This window comes from Octopus bimaculoides, chromosome 13 (genome assembly GCF_046866305.1).
Source record: "Octopus bimaculoides isolate indiv1 chromosome 13, ASM4686630v1, whole genome shotgun sequence".
Taxonomy (NCBI): Eukaryota; Metazoa; Mollusca; class Cephalopoda; order Octopoda; family Octopodidae; genus Octopus; species Octopus bimaculoides.
The window spans coordinates 9757879-9781878 of record NC_142940.1 but is presented as its reverse complement, the minus strand read 5'-3'; the positions used below and the strand labels follow the sequence as shown (position 1 = coordinate 9781878).

Below are 24000 nucleotides of genomic sequence, written 5' to 3'. Positions count from 1 at the left end.
AAAAAGACACTGATAGAGTGACTGCACAGGGACTCCATCAACAATGGTTCTAGTAATATTATTAGTTGTAGCAGTTATCCCTAATTAAATCGTTAGACTCGTGCCTTATTTTATCATTAGATATATACACAAAAATGCAGCATATAATTTATCAACACACACACACTCGTATATATATATATATATATACATACATATATACACACAACACATATATATAAAGAACTTACAGTGACTCTTCCATCAGTTTCTTCAGTGAGATTTGTAGGTTGTGTAGAATTAAATTCATAATCTTAAAAATAGAAAGATATTTTTATACATACATGTTTACACACACACATGCACACATATATATATACATATATATATATATATACATATATATATATATATATACATATATATATATATATATATATATATATACATACATACATACTACATACATTTATATATATATATATATATATATATATATATATATATATCATCATCAACATCATCATCGTTTAACGTCCGTTTTCCATGCTAGCATGGGTTGGACGATTTGACTGAGGACTGGTGGAGCCCGAAGGCTGCACCAGGCTCCAATCTGATCTGGCAGAGTTTCTACAGTTGGGTGCCCTTCCTAATGCCAACCACTCCGTGAGTGTAGTGGGTGCTTTTATGTGCCACTGGCACAGGGGCCAGAGGAGGCTGGCAACGGCCACGATCGGTTGGTGCTTTTTACGTGCCACACATACACATATATATATATATATATATATATATATATACATTTTTAAGAAAAATTTGTTTCAGTCATTTGACTGCAGCCATGCTGGAGCACCACCTTTAGTCGAGCAAACTGACCCCAGGACTTACTCTTTGCTTTGTAAGCCTAGTAATTATTTAATTTGTGTCTTTTGCCAAACTGCTAAGTTATGGGGACATAAACAAACCAGCATCGGTTGTCAAGCAATGTTGGGAGGGGGACAAACACGCACACAAACACACACACACACACACATATATATATATATATATATATATATATATATATATATATGTACAACAGGCTTCTTTCAGTTTCCGTCTACCAAATCCACTCATAAGGCTATGGTCGGCCCGAGGCTATAGTAGAAGACACTTGCCCAAGGTGCCATGCAGTGGGACTGAACCCAGAACCATGTGGTTAGTAAGCAAGCTACTTACCACATAGTAACTCCTGCACCTGAACCTAATGGCAGACGAAATACCGCTAAGCATTTCGCCCAACGTGTTAATGATTCTGCTAGCTCATCGCTTTGGGTTCTGCCAACTCACTGCCTATGTACAGGAGTTGGACAAAATAATGGAAGCACCTTAAAATTTCAAACAAATTTATTTTGATATGAGGTAGGACCGCTTTTAGCAGTAATTACAGCTTGAATTCTATGAGGTATGTACTTGTACAAAGTCTGAATTGTTTCCAAAGGAATTTTTGTCCATTCTTCAGCTAATACAGTCTCCAGTTCTTGTAGTGATGATGGTGGAGGATATCGACTCCTTACTTGGTTTTCTAAAATGCACCATAAATGTTCAATAATATTGAGATCTAGGGACCGTGGTGGTCAGAAAAGATGTTCAACTTGGGACAAAATCATGTATAAACACAAAAGAAAAAGCCGTCAGGGTCTCTTACATGGTGGATTTAATCCATTGTTCATTTTAATATTACAACTTGGTCCTGTGGAGCTAATAACTCAGCCATTCTGTTGCAAATATTCTGACCAGTTCTCCTGTCTTAGGATCACCCGCAAATAAAAAAAGAACGATTTTGAGATATAAATTGGTACTTAATGCAATTATCACAAGAACTACAATGTCTAATGTATCTGATATGTTCTTTCCTTATTTTAGACAGAGGTTCTGAACCAGGGTTCATCTGATCCTTGGTGGGGGTGCAGTCGCCATGATAGATCGCTGACCAAAATATTCAATTTTTTTTCTCCTTGTTTTCTCCGTATTCTTTCTGTTGAAGAGCGTAACTCGAAACGTTAAAGACTTTCTCTATTCCCGAGCGTTAAACTAATACATCCTTTTGTTGTTTACACCACCTTTTCTCGTCTGTCGTTGTTTTTTTCGTAAATTCTCCCATATAAAATTGATTATATTTCTACAATACACAAAATATTTTAACAATTTTTTTTATACAATTCCTAATAATATTTCATTTTAAAAATATAATACGATTTTTTTAAAAACATCGAGGGTCCACCTGAGTAAAATAGGAATCATAGGGGTCCATAGGCAAAAAAAAATATTTAAAAATGGTTGAGAATCACTGTTTTAAACGGTACGGTTGTGATTCGAGAGAAATTTTGCTGCTATTTTTAGCACGTTCAATGACCTCGTAGAAGCTTCTTCATTTGATCTGAAACAAAATGCCTGCTGGAGAGGCAAGTCACAAGTATTATGTCAGATTAACCTTCTCCCAGAAGGGTTTAAAGAATACTTCTATTAACCGCGAGCAATACACACGCACGCCCGCGCGCGCCCACACAGGAATAAACACGTACCAACTGTTCACAATGCGGAATAATAAATTAGTTTGCCGCGAGGAATTCCACTCTGTAAACTGTTTGCATTTTGTTTGCCTCAACGAATACCAACACCTTTTTTTTTACTTGTTTATTTTACTTTATTTAGTTTTGTTCATTTCTACTGTTTCGTTTCGATATTACACACAAACGTAAGTTCGTACAAACACATATACACATACATATATGTATACATGAATGCATACACACATACACACGCACTATTTTATTGAAGCCGAACCAAAAAACTTCACAAACTGTCATTCATTGCTTCACGTAACCGTATACCAGACATTGCTGTAAATTATTAGCATATATATATATATATCACCGTGCATTAACTGAGGTAAATAGTTTAATATTGGGACAAATAAGCCCTCGACGGAAAAACGGGTGTTTTACGTTTCGAGCAAAGCTCTTCTTCAGAAACAGGAGACAGAGGAAAGTCCAAAAGAAAAGGAAGAAAGAGGGAAAAAATCACCAACAATCTACATGTGGTTACATTTTGGAAAACACACACACACACAAACTGATAAACTAAATATAATCTACAATACTGATAAACGGAATACAATCTGTGATAAAAAAAAAAATTGCTTTTATTTTGATTTTTTTAATTAACAAAAAAAAAAAGGAGCTTTTTATTGGAATATAGTAGGTATGTCTACGATACATATATAATCACAGACCACATTAAAATACAATTCCAAAACCCAAGAAAACACAAACAAGAGCGAAGAAAGAAAGAAAGAAAGAAAGAAAAAGGAGAAAAAAGGAAAAAGAGGAAATAAAGAAAGAAAAAGAAAAGAAGAAGCATCAATTTAACACCAAATACCCCAAAGGGTCGCACATCACGGAATACTACGGATTAAAATACCAGCGACTTGAGACCATTCCGTTCTATCACGGTTCGCCTGCACTTAGCGTCTCTGACTATCACTCACTCCGTTTGCTGTTTTAGTATTCTTCGACTTGCATATTATTATTACTATTATTATTATGTAAGGTACATATATATTGCAAAATGTCCCCCCTGCAGACTTAGATAGTCAATAATGTAGAAATAAAAGTTACGCCCTGGTACCAAATGACCCTTGTTTTATTCAATTAACGTACAAGTTTTATTTGTCATTAATTCTGTTTTATAGAGAATAAAATAATTCAATAATAATCAGTTCAATTTTTCTTCAGTGAACCAAAAAGTTACCAATCTGTGGTTCAACAATGAAAAATAACAAATGGGAAGGACTTGTTTTTTAACTAAGAAAACGACTGAAAGCAGCCAATGTACGAAGAAATAAAGTGATTAACAGGGGAAAAAATGAAGAAAAAGAAGAAAAGGAAACCATTAAGTTTATAAAAGGATACTTTATCGAAATATTCGTTCACTTTAGAAAAAAATAAGTGATAATAGAAATTAACCACCGAAACAGTAACTCGCTTCACCTACCACCTACAGCTCTATAATTCAGTTAATTCAGTTTTTGTAAAATAGTGTCCCCCTCTTCCCGTAGAATGTATCATGGACGACGATACTTTCTCTCTAAACTGGCGTTGTTTGTTTACAATAATGCATCAAATGGTTACCTATTTTTAATCGAGCTCACAGAAATGAAAAGAGAAAGTCGTCCTTGATGACTCAACTCCTGTTAGATTTCGTATCAGCCTGGCCTCACAGCTCCATCATCACCACCAACTCAACCATCCCCTGATATATGGATGATAAAACTAAGTAAAACTAAGTAAAAAGAACAAGAAAAAAGTACTTAGTCAAACCCATTTAATTAAAATGGATTCGCGTACACACAGACATGCACACACACACACGCGATGTTGGTATCTAAATAGCAAACAGATTTGTGTGAAAATTATTATCTGGCTTATTTTTAACACCTCATTTGGCAAACTGTTTGAAATCTTGTACAACCCTGTTGACACTGTGATGCTTGAGAATCTGAGGGTCATCTCTCCGCCTTACAACATAACATTACTTCATCACCACTTCCTCTCTTCCTCCCACAAGTCGTCGTTATCTGGGGTTTTTTCGGTGGTCTGCTTGTATGTTGGAGGGGTTCCCAGTTATTTTGGAATTGGTGTCTTCGTCCTGTTTTACTTTTTTTCTTTCACTTCTATTTCCGCACTCTATTTCTCCTTATTTATCTATGTATTTCCGGATAGTGTTGATAAGGAATCAGTTTTGGTGAACTGACAAGGTTATCTAGTTGATTCTAAGATTAGGGGTAAGATTAACATTGAGAGATGAGGTTAAAAGTTAGCAAACACAAAACACACACACACTCTCAACTTACTAAGGTCAGTTGAATTCCAATTATTGACAGATTCCGCCACTTCACTGCTTCAACACACGGAACATTTCTTCAGTTTATATTATTTGATGGGGGTACATCTAATACACCCGTGCGTCTTCTATTTTTGTAAAATACGGTTTATAATAAAGAGCAAGTACTCTGCAATATATCGAAGAACTACGTATTGGAAACCTCATGTTACATATAAACCGCATTTCAAGAGATTCTAATTCTCGGGATGAGGGCCACTCAACCGGTGCGATTTTATATCCATGAAAAGGGCGGTAGTTTTGTAGACTTTCAGTATTAGATCAGTGTTACGTTTGTTATTTCATTCCGACAACTGACGACTTCAAATTACAAGAGATCTGTTTGGGAAAGTAGGTAGGCAGGGCTGACTTAGCAGCATTATTATTTGTACATTAATCAAATCAGATAAATCCAATAATGGAAATGTAATGTTTCAAATTAGTTCGTTTTGGCGATGAAAATTTTCAGGGAGACGTTCAAAGCATTTTCATTGCCCACCCCACAAAGATCTAGGGGTTGCAAGCGTACACCCTGTACGCCCTGTTCCCGCGCCATATTGTATGGCGAGCTGCCGATATTCTAACTCTAGTAATGTGTTATGGCTTACTCCATCGTCTTCCTCACAGCCGCTACCGACGGGGAACCTCAAGGGTAATGGGAGATCAAACTCATTTGGATTTGTGAGCCAGATTGAAGCATAAATTAGATTAAGGGAGTTGAATATGGACAATCACTCCTAGATATAATCTTATTTATTGGGACAGTTAAAGGAAATGGTTTAAAGGGGTAACTATACGTTATATCAACATTATTATATCAGGTGCCAGCAAAGTTTGCATGTAGAGATGTGCAGAGAAAAAACTCGTCTGCATGATATATGTTACGGTCTAATTAAATTAGAGTATTTAGAGTGAGGATAGAGATAGAAATTGTTCAAATGAATGCCTGCAATTGGTGGGAGGACCACTGTTTGATAGAAAGTTTGCACTGTTTCAGTTGCAAAAACAAACTTCGGCGCTGTTCAAGTTTAGATAAATCAACCCGTTTGACTCGGCGAATAAAGACAAATTGAAGTGGAAACTGGCCACATGTTTTACTACATGGACTCACAAGCCTCTTTTTCATTAGTTGAGATAACAAAGATTCTTTTAAGGTGCAACGATTTGATGAATTACAATCGGTGTTAATCATGACTTGAGTCAGATTTCAATTTTGAACGCTTGCTAACGATATACATTTTACAGATTATTTTAAAATTGAATAATAATAATTGTTTTGTATAAAACTGAATCAAGGAGCCGAATTAAGAATTGCTGAGAGCTGGATCCGACCCACCAGCCGTATGTTTGATATCCCTGTTCTTAGTGATATCTCGACCTGTTGGAAAAAAACAGCCAACTATCCTTCACATCACATTCTACTGTCTTAAAACAAGGAAGTCAAACGAGATAATATAACCTTAGAAACACTTGATAAATTTCGGAATTGGCGTAGTTGGAATGTCTGTAACCATAGATTGCTTTGATCAAGGTTGACTTGGGGTTTCAAAAAGAAAAAAAAAAGCAACAATGACAGCATGTCAATGAAAATTGATTGCAACAATTATCGTTCCGTGAAGTTAACTTGTTTTGATAAAAAATATCTAGAGTTAGCAGTTGCGTAAAAACCTTAGAATTATACAGAATGAATTTCTAGAAGTTAATCTCAAGTATCTTAACCCATTACCTACCAGTGATCTCATATGAGATCGTAATTATCTGTCAATATTTACACATATCTAACCTTTTTGCTATATCTACTAGGTATATTTCTCTGATATTCAAATGAGGTTTGCTAATTTTTCACCCAATATCTCGCTTATTTCTATTTAAAATGTTATTTTGATCATTCCAGCGTGTTTCTAAGGCTGTTTTATGCTAGAAATCAAAGTTTCATTAAAAAATTCCAGTTAATAGAATTATGGGAGGCAATGGGTTAATATAGGGCGTCTCTATTGTTTAAAAGACAATGGTAAATGCAGAACAAAGTATTTTGTATAACATTCTTCCGTCTTGCCGAGACAAGATAATGCAAAAATCAGACGAAAATTCTCGTATCATTATATCCTTGCTTCTTTTGTTTGAGACGAAAATTGAAAATTTATTAAAACCACGATGGTATCTGATGGTATCTGGCGCCAACCAAAGAACCTATCCTACTTATAAATTATTTGCAAAACTGAAGCTGCTTTGCAGCATCAATGAAAAATAACTCAGCGGAACTGCAAAGATGCTTTAGGATCGCATGCAGTGATGACTGCCAAATATTCTCTTCAAGAATGTGTCAGTTGTAAAACATGGTGGAATTTATTAATTAGTTAAAATGAGGAGAGGAAGCGCTCCTGAACATTTAGCCTCCACTTCTAATAATAATAATAATAATAATAATAATAACAGTAATAGTAATAATAATAATCCTTTCTACTGGAGGCACAAGGCCTCAAATTTGAGGGGCGGGGACTGGTCGATTACATCGACCCCAGTACTCAACTGGTACTTATTTTATCGACTCCGAAAGGATGAAAGGCAAAGTTGACCATCACGGAATTTGAACCCAGAAGGTCAAGAGAGGCGAAATGCCACAAAGCATTTTGTCAAGCGTGCCAATAATAAAATAATAATAATAATAATAATAATAATCCTTTCTACTATAGGCACAAGGCCTGAAACTTTGGGGAAGGGGGCCAGTCGATTAGATTGATCCCAGTACGCAATTGGTACTTATTTTACCGACCCAGAAAGGATGAAAGACTAAGTCGATCTCTGCGGAATTTGAACTCAGAACTTCAGGATGGATGAAACGCCGCGAAGCATCTTGCCCATCGTACTAGCTCTTTCTTTATAGCTAACAGACAGAGAAAAATTCCCTGCCTTTCCTAGCCAAAAGGCGGCGGCCGGACGCTCCTCACGATAGCCTCGGCTGATAACTGGATCAGTTTTACGTGCGACAACAGCTGTTCGACAAAGCTCCACAAGTCAGCAACGCTCGAACCCTGGACGAATGCATGCAGAACGGTTTCATCGTTTTGTGCGCATTTCGGACAGGTCCACCTGACAGCACTTCTGCGCCTGTAGAGCTTATCTCGAACCAACAGAGCCCGCTCTCTCTCTCGGTAGCACTGCCAAACCAAGGACTACATGATTCAATATTTAGTTTTTAGAGTGAGCTTTGATGGATATATAGCTATTTCTAGTTTGTTGATCGACCACATAGAAACTCTCCCGTTGGCATGTAACAAGCGAGCACAGGAGTCTCTCTCTCTCGTTAGGTACAACATTTAGGCCCGTTGTTTTAGATCTCGACTTTTAAATTATTGAATGCAGGATTAGAGTATTTCTGCAGCGGAAGAGGCAGTTTCTGTGCTTTATTGGCATAAACTAACAGTGAAATATCATAGATGCAGATGCTATTTTAGCATATACTGGTCCAATTTCATGGAATCTGCTGCGAAGGTAATTTTCATTTTCATCTTGATTTGCTTGAAAATTCAGGACAGACATTGAACAAGTCTTATCAATGTAGCTGTAGACACAAGAATTTTAAATTCCAGCACACATGTTTATAGCAAAGTGTGAAAGGTTAAAACGTGAGGACTGAGTGAAAAGAACATTAAAAAATCGAATATGTCACAGAATTATCTACCAGAATGGTACATGGTATCCAGCTGAAGAGATCGTGTCAAAATGTATTCAGAAATTACGTATTTCTGAAAAAGCACAAGGTCAATATTTATGTGTGTGTGTGTGTGTGTGAGAGAGAGAGAGAGAGAGAGAGAGAGAGAGAGAAGTGGATGGTAGAGGGAAGCGAAAGAGGGGAGGGAGAGGAGGATTTAAGCTCGTGTAAGTAGATTTGCATATCAGTCGTAATACAAGCAAATATGAAAAGCTGGACTCCGGGATCGATCCAATGACAAGGCTGACAACCGAAGTAATAGAAGGATCTTTGTCCAAGGTTAAGCGTTGGTGCGGCCTCTCGTTGCTTTCTTCCAGTCCATAGAAAGAAGACTTGAGTTTACATTGAAATCTGATAAAATACTCGTTTAATTATAGTGATTCCGCTATGTTAAGTAATTATCTAACTATCTGTGGTATCGACTTCCACAAGATGACTTGAACCACTGAAAGTTAAGTGATGTCTTGATAGTGCAGTGCAGCATAGGTCAATGGTTACGGCGTTTGGTTCACACTTATAAAGCCGTGGGTTCGATTCCTGGGACAGGCAATTCGTTATGATTTTGAACAAGGTACGTCTTTTTACATAGCTTTAGTCTACTTAGCAAAAAATGAATACCAGCTCTCTCTCCCTCCTGTCGGTGCAGCCCTCTCTCCCTCCAGTTGTCAAATCCTCGATGTTCCACAGGGTCAAAGGTGGGGAGGCCAACATCTGTTTGCGACTACATAGCTTGCCTTCGCTAAGGGGGGAGGGCACTGGGCGGAATTTCCCCCTCACTATTCAATGGTGCACCCTCAGGTTAAGAAAATACAGTTTACAAAACTCTTACTGCAATACGTTTTTTGAAGTCTGAACTAACATATCCATCGCTAAGGGGGTGCACCGGACCTGTCTTCGTCTTTTGTTCTACTGTAAATTTCAACTATATATATATATATATATATATATATATATATATATATATATAACCTTAAGGAAATAAGGAGTTAAAAACGTAGAATCTTTAAGATCAGGTTAATGGTAGGGTTGTGTGTTGGCACTCCGTCGCTTACGACGTCGAGGGTTCCAGTTGATCCGATCAACGGAACAGCCTGCTCGTGAAATTAACGTGCAAGTGGCTGAGCACTCCACAGACACGTGTACCCTTAACGCAGTTCTCGGGGATATTCAGTGTGACACAGTGTGACAAGGCTGGCCCTTTGAATTACAAGCACAACAGAAACAGGAAGTAAGAGTGAGAGAAAGTTGTGGTGAAAGAGTACAGCAGGGTTCGCCACCATCCCCTGCCGGAGCCTCGTGGAGCTTTAAGTGTTTTCGCTCAATAAACACTCAATGGGAATCGAAACCGCGATCCTATGACCGCGAGTCCGCTGCCCTAACCACTGGGCCATTGCGCCTCCACAATGGTAGGGTATGAAAAATATAAGAATACGATACATGAGATAAGCTATTTATTTACCATTTCCGATGAAAATGTCCAAAACCCTATAGTTTTGCACGAAACTGTATATATATTTTTTAATGTTTACATTAACGGAGGGGGTGATGTAGGGAATACAGAATAGCACTAAAAGTACAGATTAAATAACTCGACAGAATTTAGCTCAACGTGGAACAGAGAAGACCGACATTTGTCAGTTCGGTGCATGTACTGAGGTGAGACTGGTCGGAAAGATAAGTTGCACGGTAGGGCAGGGTGAGAATAACCCACGCCATATCAGATAAAAGGGGGCGCTGAAAAGTTCCTGGCTCTGGGTAAAATAAAATACAGGAGGATCGGTTAATTGTGATTTTATTCAACATATTCCCCTCTCAGATTCACACACTTATTGCAGCAGTCCTTCAGTTTTCTAAGCTTTGTAAAACAACTCGGAAGATTGGACCTCCAGCCAGGCCTTTCATAATACCCTTAAAGCTAAGAACTTTTCAGTACCCCTCATACAGTCTATCCGACAGGTTAATTAGCTTCTGTTTAACAAATTTTTATCAAAAAATTTTGGATTGAGCCGAGGTTACGGTAGAGGACATCTCTTCTGGGTGTACCACATGTTGGCGACACATATTTCTTAATAAACTTAACATACGACTAATTTCACTAACGACTTTCCTCTAATTAGTCTGGTAGTGTGGCGACAAGCTGACAGAATCGCTGACGCGTCGGATGAAATGCTTGGCGGCATCGGTTATCCCCTCCCCTCAAATTGCTTATTGTATCGACATGAGAAGGATAAAATATAAGCCGACCACGGCGGGGTTTGAACTTGTAGATTTCACGTTCCCACGACGGGCTTCTTTCAGTTTCCATCTACCAAATCCAGTCACAAGGCTTTGGTCGACCCAAGGTTATAATAGAAGACACTTGCCCAAGGTGCCACGCAGTGGGACTGAACCTGGAACCATGTGGTTGAGAAGCAAGCTTCTTACCACAGAGCCACATCAGCACCTATATATCTTTTATCTTTTACTTGTTTCAGTCATTATACTGCGCCCATGCTTGGGCACCGCCTTGAAGTGTTTGGTCGAACGAATCGACCCCAGCACTTTTTCTAAGTTCTGTTGGATCTCTTTTTGCCGAATCGCTAATATACGGGGACGTAAACAAACCAACACCTCTTGTTAGCGTTGGTGGGGGACAAACACGTACACGAACACGCGTGCGCGCACACACACACATACAACGAACGGGCTTCTTTCAGATACCGCCAAACAAGGTGCTTGCCACGCAGTGGAATTGAACTCGGAACCATGTGGTTGGGAAGCAAACTCCTTACCACACACCCAAGCCTGTATGTATGTGTGTATGTGTTTGTGTGTGTGTGTGTGTGTTTGAGTGTAATGTGTTTGGATGTGTTTATACATTTGTACATGCATGTATATATATCTATAACAAAAATATATATTAGTATGACGCTCGGGAATACGGAAAGTCTTTGACGTTTCGAGCTACGCTCTTCAACAGAAAGAATACGGAGACAAGGAGAAAAACACGGAGCTATCTATCTATCTATCTATATATATAAACACACGTATATGTGTGTATGTATGTATACTTGTTTGTTTGCCTCTGTGTGTGTGTGTGTGTGTGTTTCTTTGTGCCCGTGTCTTGTTACATATTACAAGGCAAACGTAACGTGTTCCACATATTATATAGGTGACAGGTTCACCCTCGAAACGTTTGATATTTCCTCTCGTAACATATGCAGGACAAACACAAGGGGAGTTTCTTCGAATTCTTGTGATTATATTCGGTTCAAGATACATATATTCATACATTCATACATATGTTTATTATCGCACGAATGCACATATATATTTCTGAGGTAAATATTTATGTATGAGAAAAGGGGGGTGGGGTGGAATAGACTGGGTGTTTTGGTAAATTCTACGAACAAGAAGCTACATGGCATTCATTAATACACCAGATGTCTCAAATCAGAGAGGTTTGAAAGAGATATCAACATCTGATCTGTTAAGCATTTCACACGTACATACGGTCTACGTGCACGAATATGTGTACAGACATATATTTTAGATTTATTATTATTATTATGAATTTTATATATTTTAGCAGCTTCCTCATCCGGTTTATATTTCATGATGCCATGTTATGTCAAGTAGAATATAGAGCCTTGGCGGACCAAATCGATAGGGTGTCGACCACCACTACCATTCTCAGCTTTGATCATCTCATCTTTTTATTTGTATCGGTGTGTTCAGGACTACGTTATCTAGTGTGTGGTTATTTTTGTAAGACCATATGGTGCTATTAGAACAAGATTTGATGGTTATTTTCGGTAGACTGAACGAGTATATAGAAGATCCCTTCTCTTTGAAGAGCTCGGGTTTAGGGAAGGTTTTCTGTGCTTCATTTTGGTCCAATACTGCAAAGAACGTTTTTTTTTTATTGTACAGAATCCACTTTTCATTACAAGTTACAATACGGTCGAGAAATGGATCGGTCTTGAACTGTAAAAATCTGTAAAACTTTCCAGAAGTTTATAATTTAAATATATATAAGCATATCTAAATATGCAACTATATGCATGAGAATACATACATAAAACATACAAATTTGCACATACATGCATACATACATACAAAAATACCCTGTTGTTGATGTTGAAATTCCAATGAAGGAGCCTTGGATCGAGGTTAGAAACCGGTTCTTTCTCTATTGCAAGAAATTTTGAAATAAACTGAATAATGACATACATACATATATACATACATTACATACATACACCCCAATAAAAACATCAATTCGGTGCAAACATGATATTGTTCCGTGGGACATGGTATTATTCTATGAGACAGAGAACAAAAGCCATGCATTACTGTAGATGCAGCTGCCCAACAGATGTGAAACCCAAGAAAAATAGATCATCTATGGTGAATTAATGTGGAACTTACAACTCTTGTACCCTATGAATTCTCATTTGTACCTATCATTATAGGTGCATCATGTTATATACCAACAAATTTGTATACATACATGGTGAAAATCAAACTCGTGACCATTTTCAGAACCCAGTAAGTCTGTGCATATGTTCCGAAAATCCAAGAAATTCCTGTGCGTGAATTTCTTTTGAGTGGATAAAATGTTGCATAACCCACTTTACAGGGCAACCAGCTATAAAACCGGTAGCAAAACAGAGGTTGAGGTGACCAGAAACCAATTGCAGTTTCAGGTCTTTTCTGATAAGGAAGTCCTAACGAGAACTAGGGAATCCTTTACTCCCAGCGTTTCACATGCTATTTAACCCATAGTTAGGATCCTAACGGGTGCTGCTACTCTGTGTCAGAGGAGACAAGGAAACAATACTGGCTAAGAGATGGTTCCACACTTCTCAAAACCCCCCAAAACTCCCGTAACAGGCCCCAGAATGTTTTGGCAGATCCGAACATGAATAGGTTAATCGCTGGCGTGTTCTTCGTAGGAGAGCTGCTTCTCCTTTACGGCGATGATCTTGTTTATAATTTTGTTTGAGTCTGCCGGAACGTATTTAGAATATGCGCAGTAGGACTGAACCAGAAAGCATGCAGTTGCCAAGCGAGCTTCTTAACAACACGGCTTTTAAATATTTTTTTTTAGATAATTAATTAATGAAATTATTAGTGTTTAATTTTTTGTTTTGTTTTGTAAAAACCGGGTTCTTTAAATTTAGTGTAATCTTTCCAAATAGCAACAATATTTTCTTCCTCTCTATTTTAAACTATTTTTATTTTGTTTTTAAGTCAATCTATTTCTGTTATGTCTTATCTTCTTTAAACAGAGAATGTTCTGGAAGACAGCTTTAGTTAAAAACGTAGACATTTCTTAATTGTCTAAATTAAAATGCCTCAGCAGTTTTTTTCTGAATAACACTTGTTTTTTCATATTTTTTGTCAGTGTTCATATTTCATATTTTTTGTCTGCCAAATAAAGGAGGTGAGCTAGCAGAATCGTTAGCGCGCCGGACAAAATGCTTAACGATTCTTTACGTTTCTAAGTTCAAATCCTGCCGAGGTCGACTGTGCCGTTCATCCTTTCGGGGTCGATAAATTAAGTACCAGTGAAACACTGGGGTCGATGTAACCGACCAGTCCCCCACTCCCAAAATTTCAGGCCTTGTGCTTTTAGTAGAAAGGATTATTATTATAATTATTATTAATTAAGGTAGCGATGAACACAATCGTTAGCATCCCGGACAAAATGTTTAGCAGTATTTCTTCTGGTTTTTTCGTCTTAAGTTCAAATTCCACCGAGATCGACTTTGCCTTTCATCCATCCCGAGTCGATAAAATGAACACCACTTCAGCACTGGGGTCGAAGTAATCGGCTTGTTCCTTCCCCCGAAGTTGCAGGCATTGTGAAAAAATTGAAACCAAACATTATTACTCAGGTCTTGTTGTTAGTCCTTGTTAAACTCCAGTTCAAATCAGGGAACTTTTCTGTTTGGCTGCCAAGATTTCACAAATTAATGTTTATCGAAAATTTTAAAATTTGGTACGTTAATGTAGTTTTCCAAACTGAATTACTGGAGTTATTTCACTTTTCCCTGATTTTTAAAAAAATTATAGACACATCTCACACACACTCTCTCTCTCTCTCTTCCCCTCTCTCCCTCTCTCTCTCTCTCTTTACATATATATTCTTTTATTTGTTTCAGACATTTGAGTGCGGCCATGCTGGAGCACCGCTTTTAGTCGAACAAATCGACCCCAGGACTTATTCTTTGTGAGCCTAGTACTTATTTTATCGGTCGTTTTTGCCGAACCGCTATTTTACGGGACGTAAACACACCAACATTGTGTTTGGTGTGCGGTGGTAGAAGACAAACACAGACACACAAACATACATACACACACACACACACATATACACACACACACACACACACACACACACACATATATATATATATATATATATATATATATATATATATATATGTATATATACGGCAGGCTTCTTTCAGTTTCCATCTACCAAATTCACTCACAAGGCTTTTGTCGACCCGAAGCTATCGTAGAAGACACTTGCCCAAGGTGCTACGCAGTGGGACTGAACCCGGAACCATGTGGTTGGTAAGCAAGCTACTTACCACACAACCCCTCCTGCGCCTATATATATATATATATATGTGTGTGTGTGTGTGTGTGTGTGTGTGTCTGTGAGTGTGTGTGTGTGTGTGCACGCACACATGTACAGACACACAAACATATTTACATATACATACATGCACGTACACACACACATATGTAAATATAAATACACGCACGAATACACATAAATACACACATACACGCATACATACACACATACAAACACACACACACACATATATATATATATATATATATATATATATATATATATATATATATATATATATATATGAGAGCTTGTAGATACATGAACAATGTCTGTATGCACGTGTGTACGCATGTATGTGCGTGTTTGCAGACATTCTTCTTTTATACTTTAGATTCTTCCAACAAGAATTGGTTACAAACACATAAGCCAAGCAACATCATCGGAATCCAGATAACCACAACGGTATCGTGTTACATAATGACTTTTAGAATATTTAGCGTATTTTTCAGTTCTCTTTACAGATAGAATTTGCAGAATACCTATTTAAAGGTGTCTTCTTATGCCTGAAAACGCAATCTTTTCCAGATTATTTATTAAACTAGAGGTTCTTAACCGAAGGAACCCATAGCGACATAACTACTCCCAGACTTGGTTTCCTCAAAATTTTCCGAAAAAAAAATGCATATATTTACAACGGGCTTCTTTCAGTATCCGTTTACCAAATCCATTCTCAATAATGACAGGTTGCTTTTGTTGTTGTTGAGAGAAATTCAGAGAGAGAGAGAGAGAGAGAGAGTGTGTGTGTGTGTCTTTGTGCCGACATTTGTCTCCTCTCCCCTCACCGTTTGGTAACTAGTGTTGGTTTGTCTAGGCGCAGGAGTGGCTGTGTGGTAAGTAGTTTGCTTACCAACCACATGGTTCCGGGTTCAGTCCCACTGCGTGGCACCTTGGGCAAGTGTCTTCTACTATAGCCCCACGCCGACCAAAGCCTTGTGAGTGGATTTGGTAGACGGAAACTGGAAGAAGCCCGTCATATATATATGTGTATATATATATGTGTGTGTGTGTGTGTGTGTGTATAAGTTTGTGTGTCTGTGTTTGTCCCCCAACATCGCTTGACAACCGATGTTGTGCTTACGTCCCCGTAACTTAGCGGTGCGGCAGCATGGCCACAGTCAAAAAACTGAAACAAGTAAAAGAGAGAGAGAGAGAGAGTCTCCTATTAGAAGATAATAACTTCTGCCTTTCCTTTCGCCAATCAACGAGACCCCGAAAAGGGCCGTTAACGCTCCTCTTCCTTTTCTGACTAAGCGATTGTGAAATTAATTCCAGCAGTGAGCATCTCGTCTTTTTAATGGTTTTTAATCTTTTTTATTTAACTTGTTTCAGTCGCTGGACTACGGTCATACCGGGGCACGACCTTGAAGGATTTCTTCGATCCTATCATCCTACTGACCCCAGTATCTACCTTAAAATCTGAACTCAAATCTATCCTTTACTTTTTGCTGTACTGCTTAGCTACGTGAGGTGTGTACAGACCAACACTAGTTGTTTGTCGGCGGGAGACAAATATAAACAGAAGGATGCACACACACACACACACACACACACACACACACATTTATGTGTTTGTGCGTGTCTTTGTGTGCGTGTGTACACACACACACACACATACACATGCATATGCATGACAAGCTTCTGTATAGTTTCCATCTCCAAATTTCAATCCACAAGGCATTAAGTCGGTCCGGGGCTAAAATCGAAGACACTTGTCCAAATTGTTGCGCAATGGGACTGAATCCGGAAGTACAAGGTTACGAAGCGGACTTCCTAACCTCACATTTTATTAAATTACATCCTATCTCGCAGAATCCTAGAATTCTTTTTCAAGGAACCGAGTTTAAGAAACGCTAACATAGATTTTCCTTCCGGTAGTTTAGTCGATAGCTGAATAATTAGACATACACAAGCTCAATCAAACTCTCGTCCTGCATGCTTGTGGCTCAGTCTATAAATATAGCAGCGAAATCTTGAAGAAGGATGGACTCATTACATAATGTATTTCAAAAGACGGGATGGTCACAATGGCATCCTTTCGCCCAAAGCTTCCATGTAATCAGATCAGACCTGGGTGTATGTGGATGTGTGTTTGCTTAGAAGAAGAGGCAAGGCGGGAGAGTAAACGAAGAGTTTGTGTTTGTGTACGTGTGCGTACAAAAACGAGATTAGATAGAGTGATACATATTAACAGAGTAAAAAGTAGAAAATGTATGATTTTGGGAGTCGGGGAGGAAAAAGTGTAGTGAACTAGCTCGCTTTGCAACCGCATGGTTTCGGGTTCAATTCCACTGAGTGGCAATTTGAGCAAATGTCTTCCCGAGCGTCTAGTAACACAATCTGTATCACGTCCTCGCGTTGTTGTTTTTTGTCTTTTTCCTTTTTTTGAACTTATATATATATATATATATATATATATATATATATATAGGGAGAATTCACAAAAAAAACAACAGACGACGACAGGTGGTGTAGAAAACAAACAAATGTATTAGTATAACGCTCGGGAATTGAAAAAAGTCTTTAACGTTTCGAGCCTACGCTCTTCCAGAGAAAGGAACACAGAAAGAAACAAGGAGAAAAAAAATGTGTATAGTGGTCGGCGATCTATCATGTTAAGCAGAAAATGGAGAAATTCTTGATCAACAACAAAATGACTACCATCGATTATTATTTTTAGTACAAAACTTTATATATTCTTTTATTCTTTATTCTTCTACTTGTTTCAATCATTTGACTGCGGCCATGCTGGAGCACCGCCTTTAGTCAAGCAAATCGACCTCAGGACTTATTCTTTGGAAGCCTGGTACTTATTCTATCTGTCTCTTTTGCCGAACCGCTAAGTTACGGGGACGTAAACACACCAGCATCGGTCGTCAAGCGATGTTGCGGGGACAAACACACACACACACACACACATATATATATATACGACGGCCCGAGGTTATAGTAGAAGACACTTGCCCAAGGTGTGTAACGCAGTGGTACAATATATATATATATATATATATATATATATATATATATATATATATATATATATATATATATATATATATATATATATATATATATAATGTACCACTATATATATATATAGGCATATAGAAATAAATGAAATTTACAAAGTAAAAGTGACAAGATACGTAGGGAGAAAGAAAAGAAAGAAAGAAAGAAAGGAAAGAAACGACAAAGTGAGAAAAAGAAATGAAAGAAAAAAGGAAAAAACGAGTGAGACAGAAAGAAATGAAAGAAAGAAAGGAAAAACGAGAGAGCGAGAGAGAAAGAGAGAGAGAGAGAGAGAGAGAGAGAGAGAGAGAGAGAGAGATAAAGAGAGAGAGAAGGAAGGAAGGAAAAACGAGAATGAGAGAGAGAACAAACGAAAGATATATAAAGTTTTACAACTTACCTTTCAGTTTTGCTGTGAAATTTGTAGAAGATCCCGAGTGAATTAAACAGAGAGATATCTGTAGTAAATACCACCAGCGGTACGATAGCATTTTCTCACGCCTCTTTCATTCAATGGCACAACATAGACTGCGGCTGGTTAGCTTACAAGTTCACAAGTTTTCCTGAACTGTCAATGAGTGTGTATGGAAGTGTGCGTGTCTCTGTGTGTGTATGTGTGAGTGTTTGTTTTGTATGTGTGTGTGTGTGTATGTGTGTTTGTGTATGTGTGCGTGCACATCTGCCCTGCCTTTTTGCCTCTAGTGCGTGGAGTGTGTACATGTGACTGTATAAGTTTTGGTAGATTATGTGTGCGCGTGTGCATTACATATCTATCTATCTATCTATCTATCTATCTATCTATCTATCTATCTATCTATCTATCTATCTATTTATCTATCTATCTATCTAACTTTAAATTTAAATAATAAGGGGAAAAATTGAATATTAATTTGATTAATATCAATTTAAAACCAGTGGCCTAGCATATTGAAAAATCTGAAAATTCAGAAAGAATTATATTACATACATATCTCCCCGCCCTCTCTCTCTCTCTCTCTCTCTCTCTCTCTATATATATATATATATATATATATATATATATATATATATATATTCTTTTATTCTTTTACTTGTTTCACTCAGTTGACTGCGGCCATGCTGGAGCACTGCTCCAAAGGGTTATAATCGAAGAAATCGACCCAAGGATTTATTCTTTGTAAGCCTAGTACTTATTCTGTTGGGTTCTTTTTGCCGAACTGCTAAGTTACGGGGACATAAACACACCAGCATGTATATATATATATATATATATATATATATATATATATATATATATACGACAGGCTTCTTTCAGTTTCCGTCTACCAAATCCATTCGCAAGGCTTTGTTCGGCCTGAGGCTATAGTAGAAGACACTTGCCCAAGGTGTCATCAGTGATACTGAACCCGGAACCATGTGGTTGGGAAGCTAGCTTCGTACCACACAGCTACCCCTGCGTTCATGTTTGTGTGTGTATGACAAATTCTAATTTTATTTCTCAATTTCTTTTTTTTATCCAACGTAAAGAGAACCGATTTCAAACGATTTCCAAAACAGATACAAACCTCATTAACTTGGTCATTGACCTCGAACCTACAAGAGTAAACAAGAGAGACAGAGACAGGCAGAAACAAGGAAAATGCCCCTTGTATTTGAATACTATGCAAATATTCTTTTAAAATGCTTTTCATTTAATTTTTTCAAAATTCAATTGTTTTCCATACTTACAGTTGAAAAAGTCTCAATGACCGAAACCGGTACTGAAATGGTTTTTATAAAATTATTTTAGCATTTTCTACCTTGACCCTTTTTTTTTTTTTTCCATTGGAGCAATATCGAGAATAACCAGACGAAATTACAAGGATAATCTGGATCTCGAATGAAGAGAGAAAACTCCGAATGCCTGTCCATGTTTCCTTGTATCGTCTATCTGTATGTTTTGTCTCTTTCTTGTATCACCTAACTGTCTGGATGTTTTGCGTCCTTGTCCCCCCCACCATATATTTATATAAAGAAAATAAGAAAATAGATTATTAATAATCATTTATCAATTAAAATTTAGACATCATCTCTGACAGCTGTTTCGATTCCAGACCTTTAGAAATCAATTACCATAATTAAATTCGTTTAAAAGTCGAATTTCTTCAGAGTTGGCTAAAGATATACAATTAGGTGTTCATATATATACAAAATATGAAGGGTTTAGGTCACTTGTGATCTAAACGAATAGGTATCCTGGGTAAGTGCTATAGTAGGTCCATCTTTAGGTTCCAAGATCACTGCTAAGGCTGGATCTAGGGTTCTGTTATAGCAGGTATATATTATATTATAGGAAAAATCAAAATCAAGGCAGAACGAGTATCTCAAGTCACTTAAAATAATTTAATTTGAAGTCTTGCAGCCGTTTCTGGGATAACCCAAGTGGTAGGTTAGCATGTCCATGCACTGGGTATTCCGTCATCAGAGACAATAAGGAATAAAACAGAAGAGTAAAGAATCACTACTCTTCTAACCACTTTTACTCTTTATACTTCTCTTTTATTACTTATTGTCTCTGATGACGGTGTACCTAGTGCATGGACATGCTAACCTACCACTTGGGTTATCCCAGAAACGACTGTAAGACTTCAAATTAAATTATTATAAATGACTTGAGATACTCTTTCTGCCTTGGTCTTGATTTTTCCTATTATAATATAATATAATATAATTTAATATAATATAATATGATATAATATTATATACATATAAATATATATATATGTGTGTGCGTATTAAATTAATAATAATATACATATGTATATGATTATATTAAGGGGGTAAGGGCGAAAACGACCTATCTCCAGCACGCTTGAAGTGCCGATACCTTTAAAAAACTACCAAAAAACTCCAGATAAATATACACGTGTGTGTGTGTGTGTGTGTGTGTGTGTGTGTGTGTGTGTGTGTAGTGAGCTTTGGACGCAGGTCTTCAAGAAATATCCATGTTTGTATGTGTTGCTGAACACGTTTCTAAACAATAAATATTGTAGTGTCTTGCCAGGACTAGCGCTATTCTTGGACCCCGTGTGTGTGTGTGTGAATCAAACCTTTTTTAGGCGTCACTGTCTCTCTCGTTACTACATATATGCGTATTAATTGGCATAACTACGTATGTACATATATATATATATATATATATATATACACACATACGTACATACATGCATACATACCTACATACATATGGTTTGACTATGTATTTGTGTATATGTCAAAACAAAATGCTTGACAAGTGTTTTATATATATACACAAGCGTAGCATGTGGGTATTTTTCAGTGTTTTCCTAGTTCCGGTATAAATATTCGCGCGCGAGCGCGTGTTCATATTTTACATGTTTCAGCCATTGGACTGCGGCCATACTGGGGTACTAACTTGACAGGTTTAGGCGAATAAATCGACCTCGCGACTTGTTGCAAACCTTATGACTTTATGACTTTATAACAAACTTGTTGCAAACTTTACGACATTCTAGATGCCAGGATCCCACCAATCTTGGACAGAGCTTGACCAAGGAGGACAATTCTATCAAAGAGACGAGCTATGTAAAGACATGCCTGATAAACAGTTATCAAACATGCTCAACATTCGGGAATCTTCAGGAAATTAAAATACTGTTCATAGATATATGGTCATTGGTTATATATATTTTTCCATTTTATATCCTAAATACAAGATATTTCAAAATGAATGGTAATGAATATATTGCAGAAATACAGATGTAACATGTTGGCAACACTGATAATCTCGTTTTACCGAATTATTCACCAGAGATGCTGCAATCTTTCATGTTACATCTGTATCTTTAAAATATATTCATTACACCACTCACGTCTGTGCGTGCGTTTGTGCGTGTATCTTATTTTTGTCCCATTCGTTTTGAATTACCCTGTACTAACATGCATAGTTATCGTCTCATCTGATTGGTAGAATAATGTAATAATAGTTACATAGTTACATCCATTGCACATAGTTAGAGAATATAAGTTAAAAGAGGACCTAATTCTGTCTTGAAAAAACTTCAGAACTTTATTTATTAGTGTGTGTGCGTGTGCGTATGTTTAGAAACGGACATTGATAAGTCAGTTAGATAATTTATAATGTAGAAATGTGTTACAAAAAAGAAAAAAACATGTACACAGATATTTTCATGTTTTCCTGTCGTTGACATTAACGACAACTCACTGTAAACATGAGGGGGAAAAAAATCATGCAGCGAGAAGTTTACTTCCTAACCACATAGTTCTGGGTTCAGTTTCACCGCGTGGCACCTTGGGAAATTATCTTATACTATAGCCTCAGGCTGATTAAAAGGCTTGTTAGTGGATTTGGTAGATGGAAACTGAAAGAAACCCATTGTGTGTGTGTGTGTGTATTTGTTCCACTCACCCATTGCCCCACAGCTGGTGTTGGTTTCCCCAAGACACCTGATGAAGGCTGGAGGGTACATCAGCTGGTGTTGGTTTTCTTTTACGTCACTGTAACTTAGTGGTTTGACAAGAGAGACTGACAAAATAAGTGTCAAGCTTTAAAAAACAAGGTGCTGAAGTTTATTCATTTGACTAAAACTTCTTCAAGGCAGTGTCCCAGCATGACTGCAATCCAATGACTGAAACAAGTAAAAAAAAAAAAAAAATTAAAAGATAAATGAAAAAGAAGTGATACAGTTTTTTGGAAGTGGTAGAAATTATTTAAACTGGTAGAAGTTATTCTGGCCATTATTCAAATATCTGCAATTAAATAACACTGTGGTGGTGGTAGTGGTGGCGGTTGTGGTGGTGGTGGTGGTGGTGGTAATGATGACAATGATAATGTAGTGGTGATAGCAACATTAGGAATGTATATCATATACAATGCAGAGACATCCGGGAAATATGTCCTGCCTGTTTTAAGCATTTTCATAAGTTTGTCCTAGACATCCATGCTTACTTTCAGACTTTTAGTTAACGCTTGTTTCATATATTCTGAATAATCCTTTTTACTATAGGCATAAGGTCTGAAATTTGGTGGAGGGGGAGCAGTCGATTTCATTGACCCCAGTGAGTAACTGGTGCTTATTTAATTGATCTCGAAAGGATGAAAGGCAAAGACTACTTCAGCAGAATTTGAACTCAGAACATAGCATTTTGTCTAGCATGCTAATGATTCTGCCAGCTCGCTGCCTTATATATTCTGAATAATACAATGCTTTCCATTCACAAATCCCGAATTACTCTGGGAATGTGTATCATATATATACATGGATGCTAAGGAAATATGTCCCCTGCATCACACGTAATACACAGGGCAGGCAAAGGGTGAAATAACTAGTTATATCTTACATCGTTTTACATCACAGGAAGCAAATTGCTGGCTTTATGATACTTAATAAAATACAAGGCAGTCGTAACCCAGCATACCTGACGGCTATTGTCGTTAACACAATGTAAAATATAAAGGATGACTGTACGTAAGATCAAGTACGACGTTAACATACACACCTTTCCCTCACCTGCTACAACGATGTACTCTCTCTCTCTCTCTCCCGATAGAAGCTTCATACATGCATTCAGTTGTTAACACTAAGTAGAGAGAAGCATTCTCCAAAATGGCATAACAGAGGCATCTCAATAAAATTAGAATAACAACGATGCGAATGAGATCACCCGTCTGTAACCAATATAAATACAATAAAGCGATATGAAATAAATAGCCATTTAGAATTTAGGACAATATTTTGGAAGTTTC

General features: G+C 37.3%; 2 protein-coding genes across 2 annotated transcripts in view; one reads left to right on the top strand and one right to left on the bottom strand.

The window, feature by feature from the left end:
- Positions 1–18855, bottom strand: part of LOC106876019 (uncharacterized) — a 32411-nt gene extending 13556 nt beyond the window's left edge. The window contains exons 1-2 of the mRNA XM_089361463.1: positions 18655–18855; positions 231–292 (exon numbers count right to left, since the gene is read on the bottom strand). Coding sequence (XP_089217589.1) covers positions 231–292; positions 18655–18745 — 153 coding nt within the window. The 5' untranslated portion in view covers positions 18746–18855. The remainder of the gene's footprint in view (positions 1–230; positions 293–18654) is intronic.
- LOC106875942 (gem-associated protein 5) overlaps positions 1–24000 on the top strand; it is a 134597-nt gene that overhangs the window by 22223 nt on the left and 88374 nt on the right. The gene's annotated exons all lie outside the window — the stretch shown is intronic.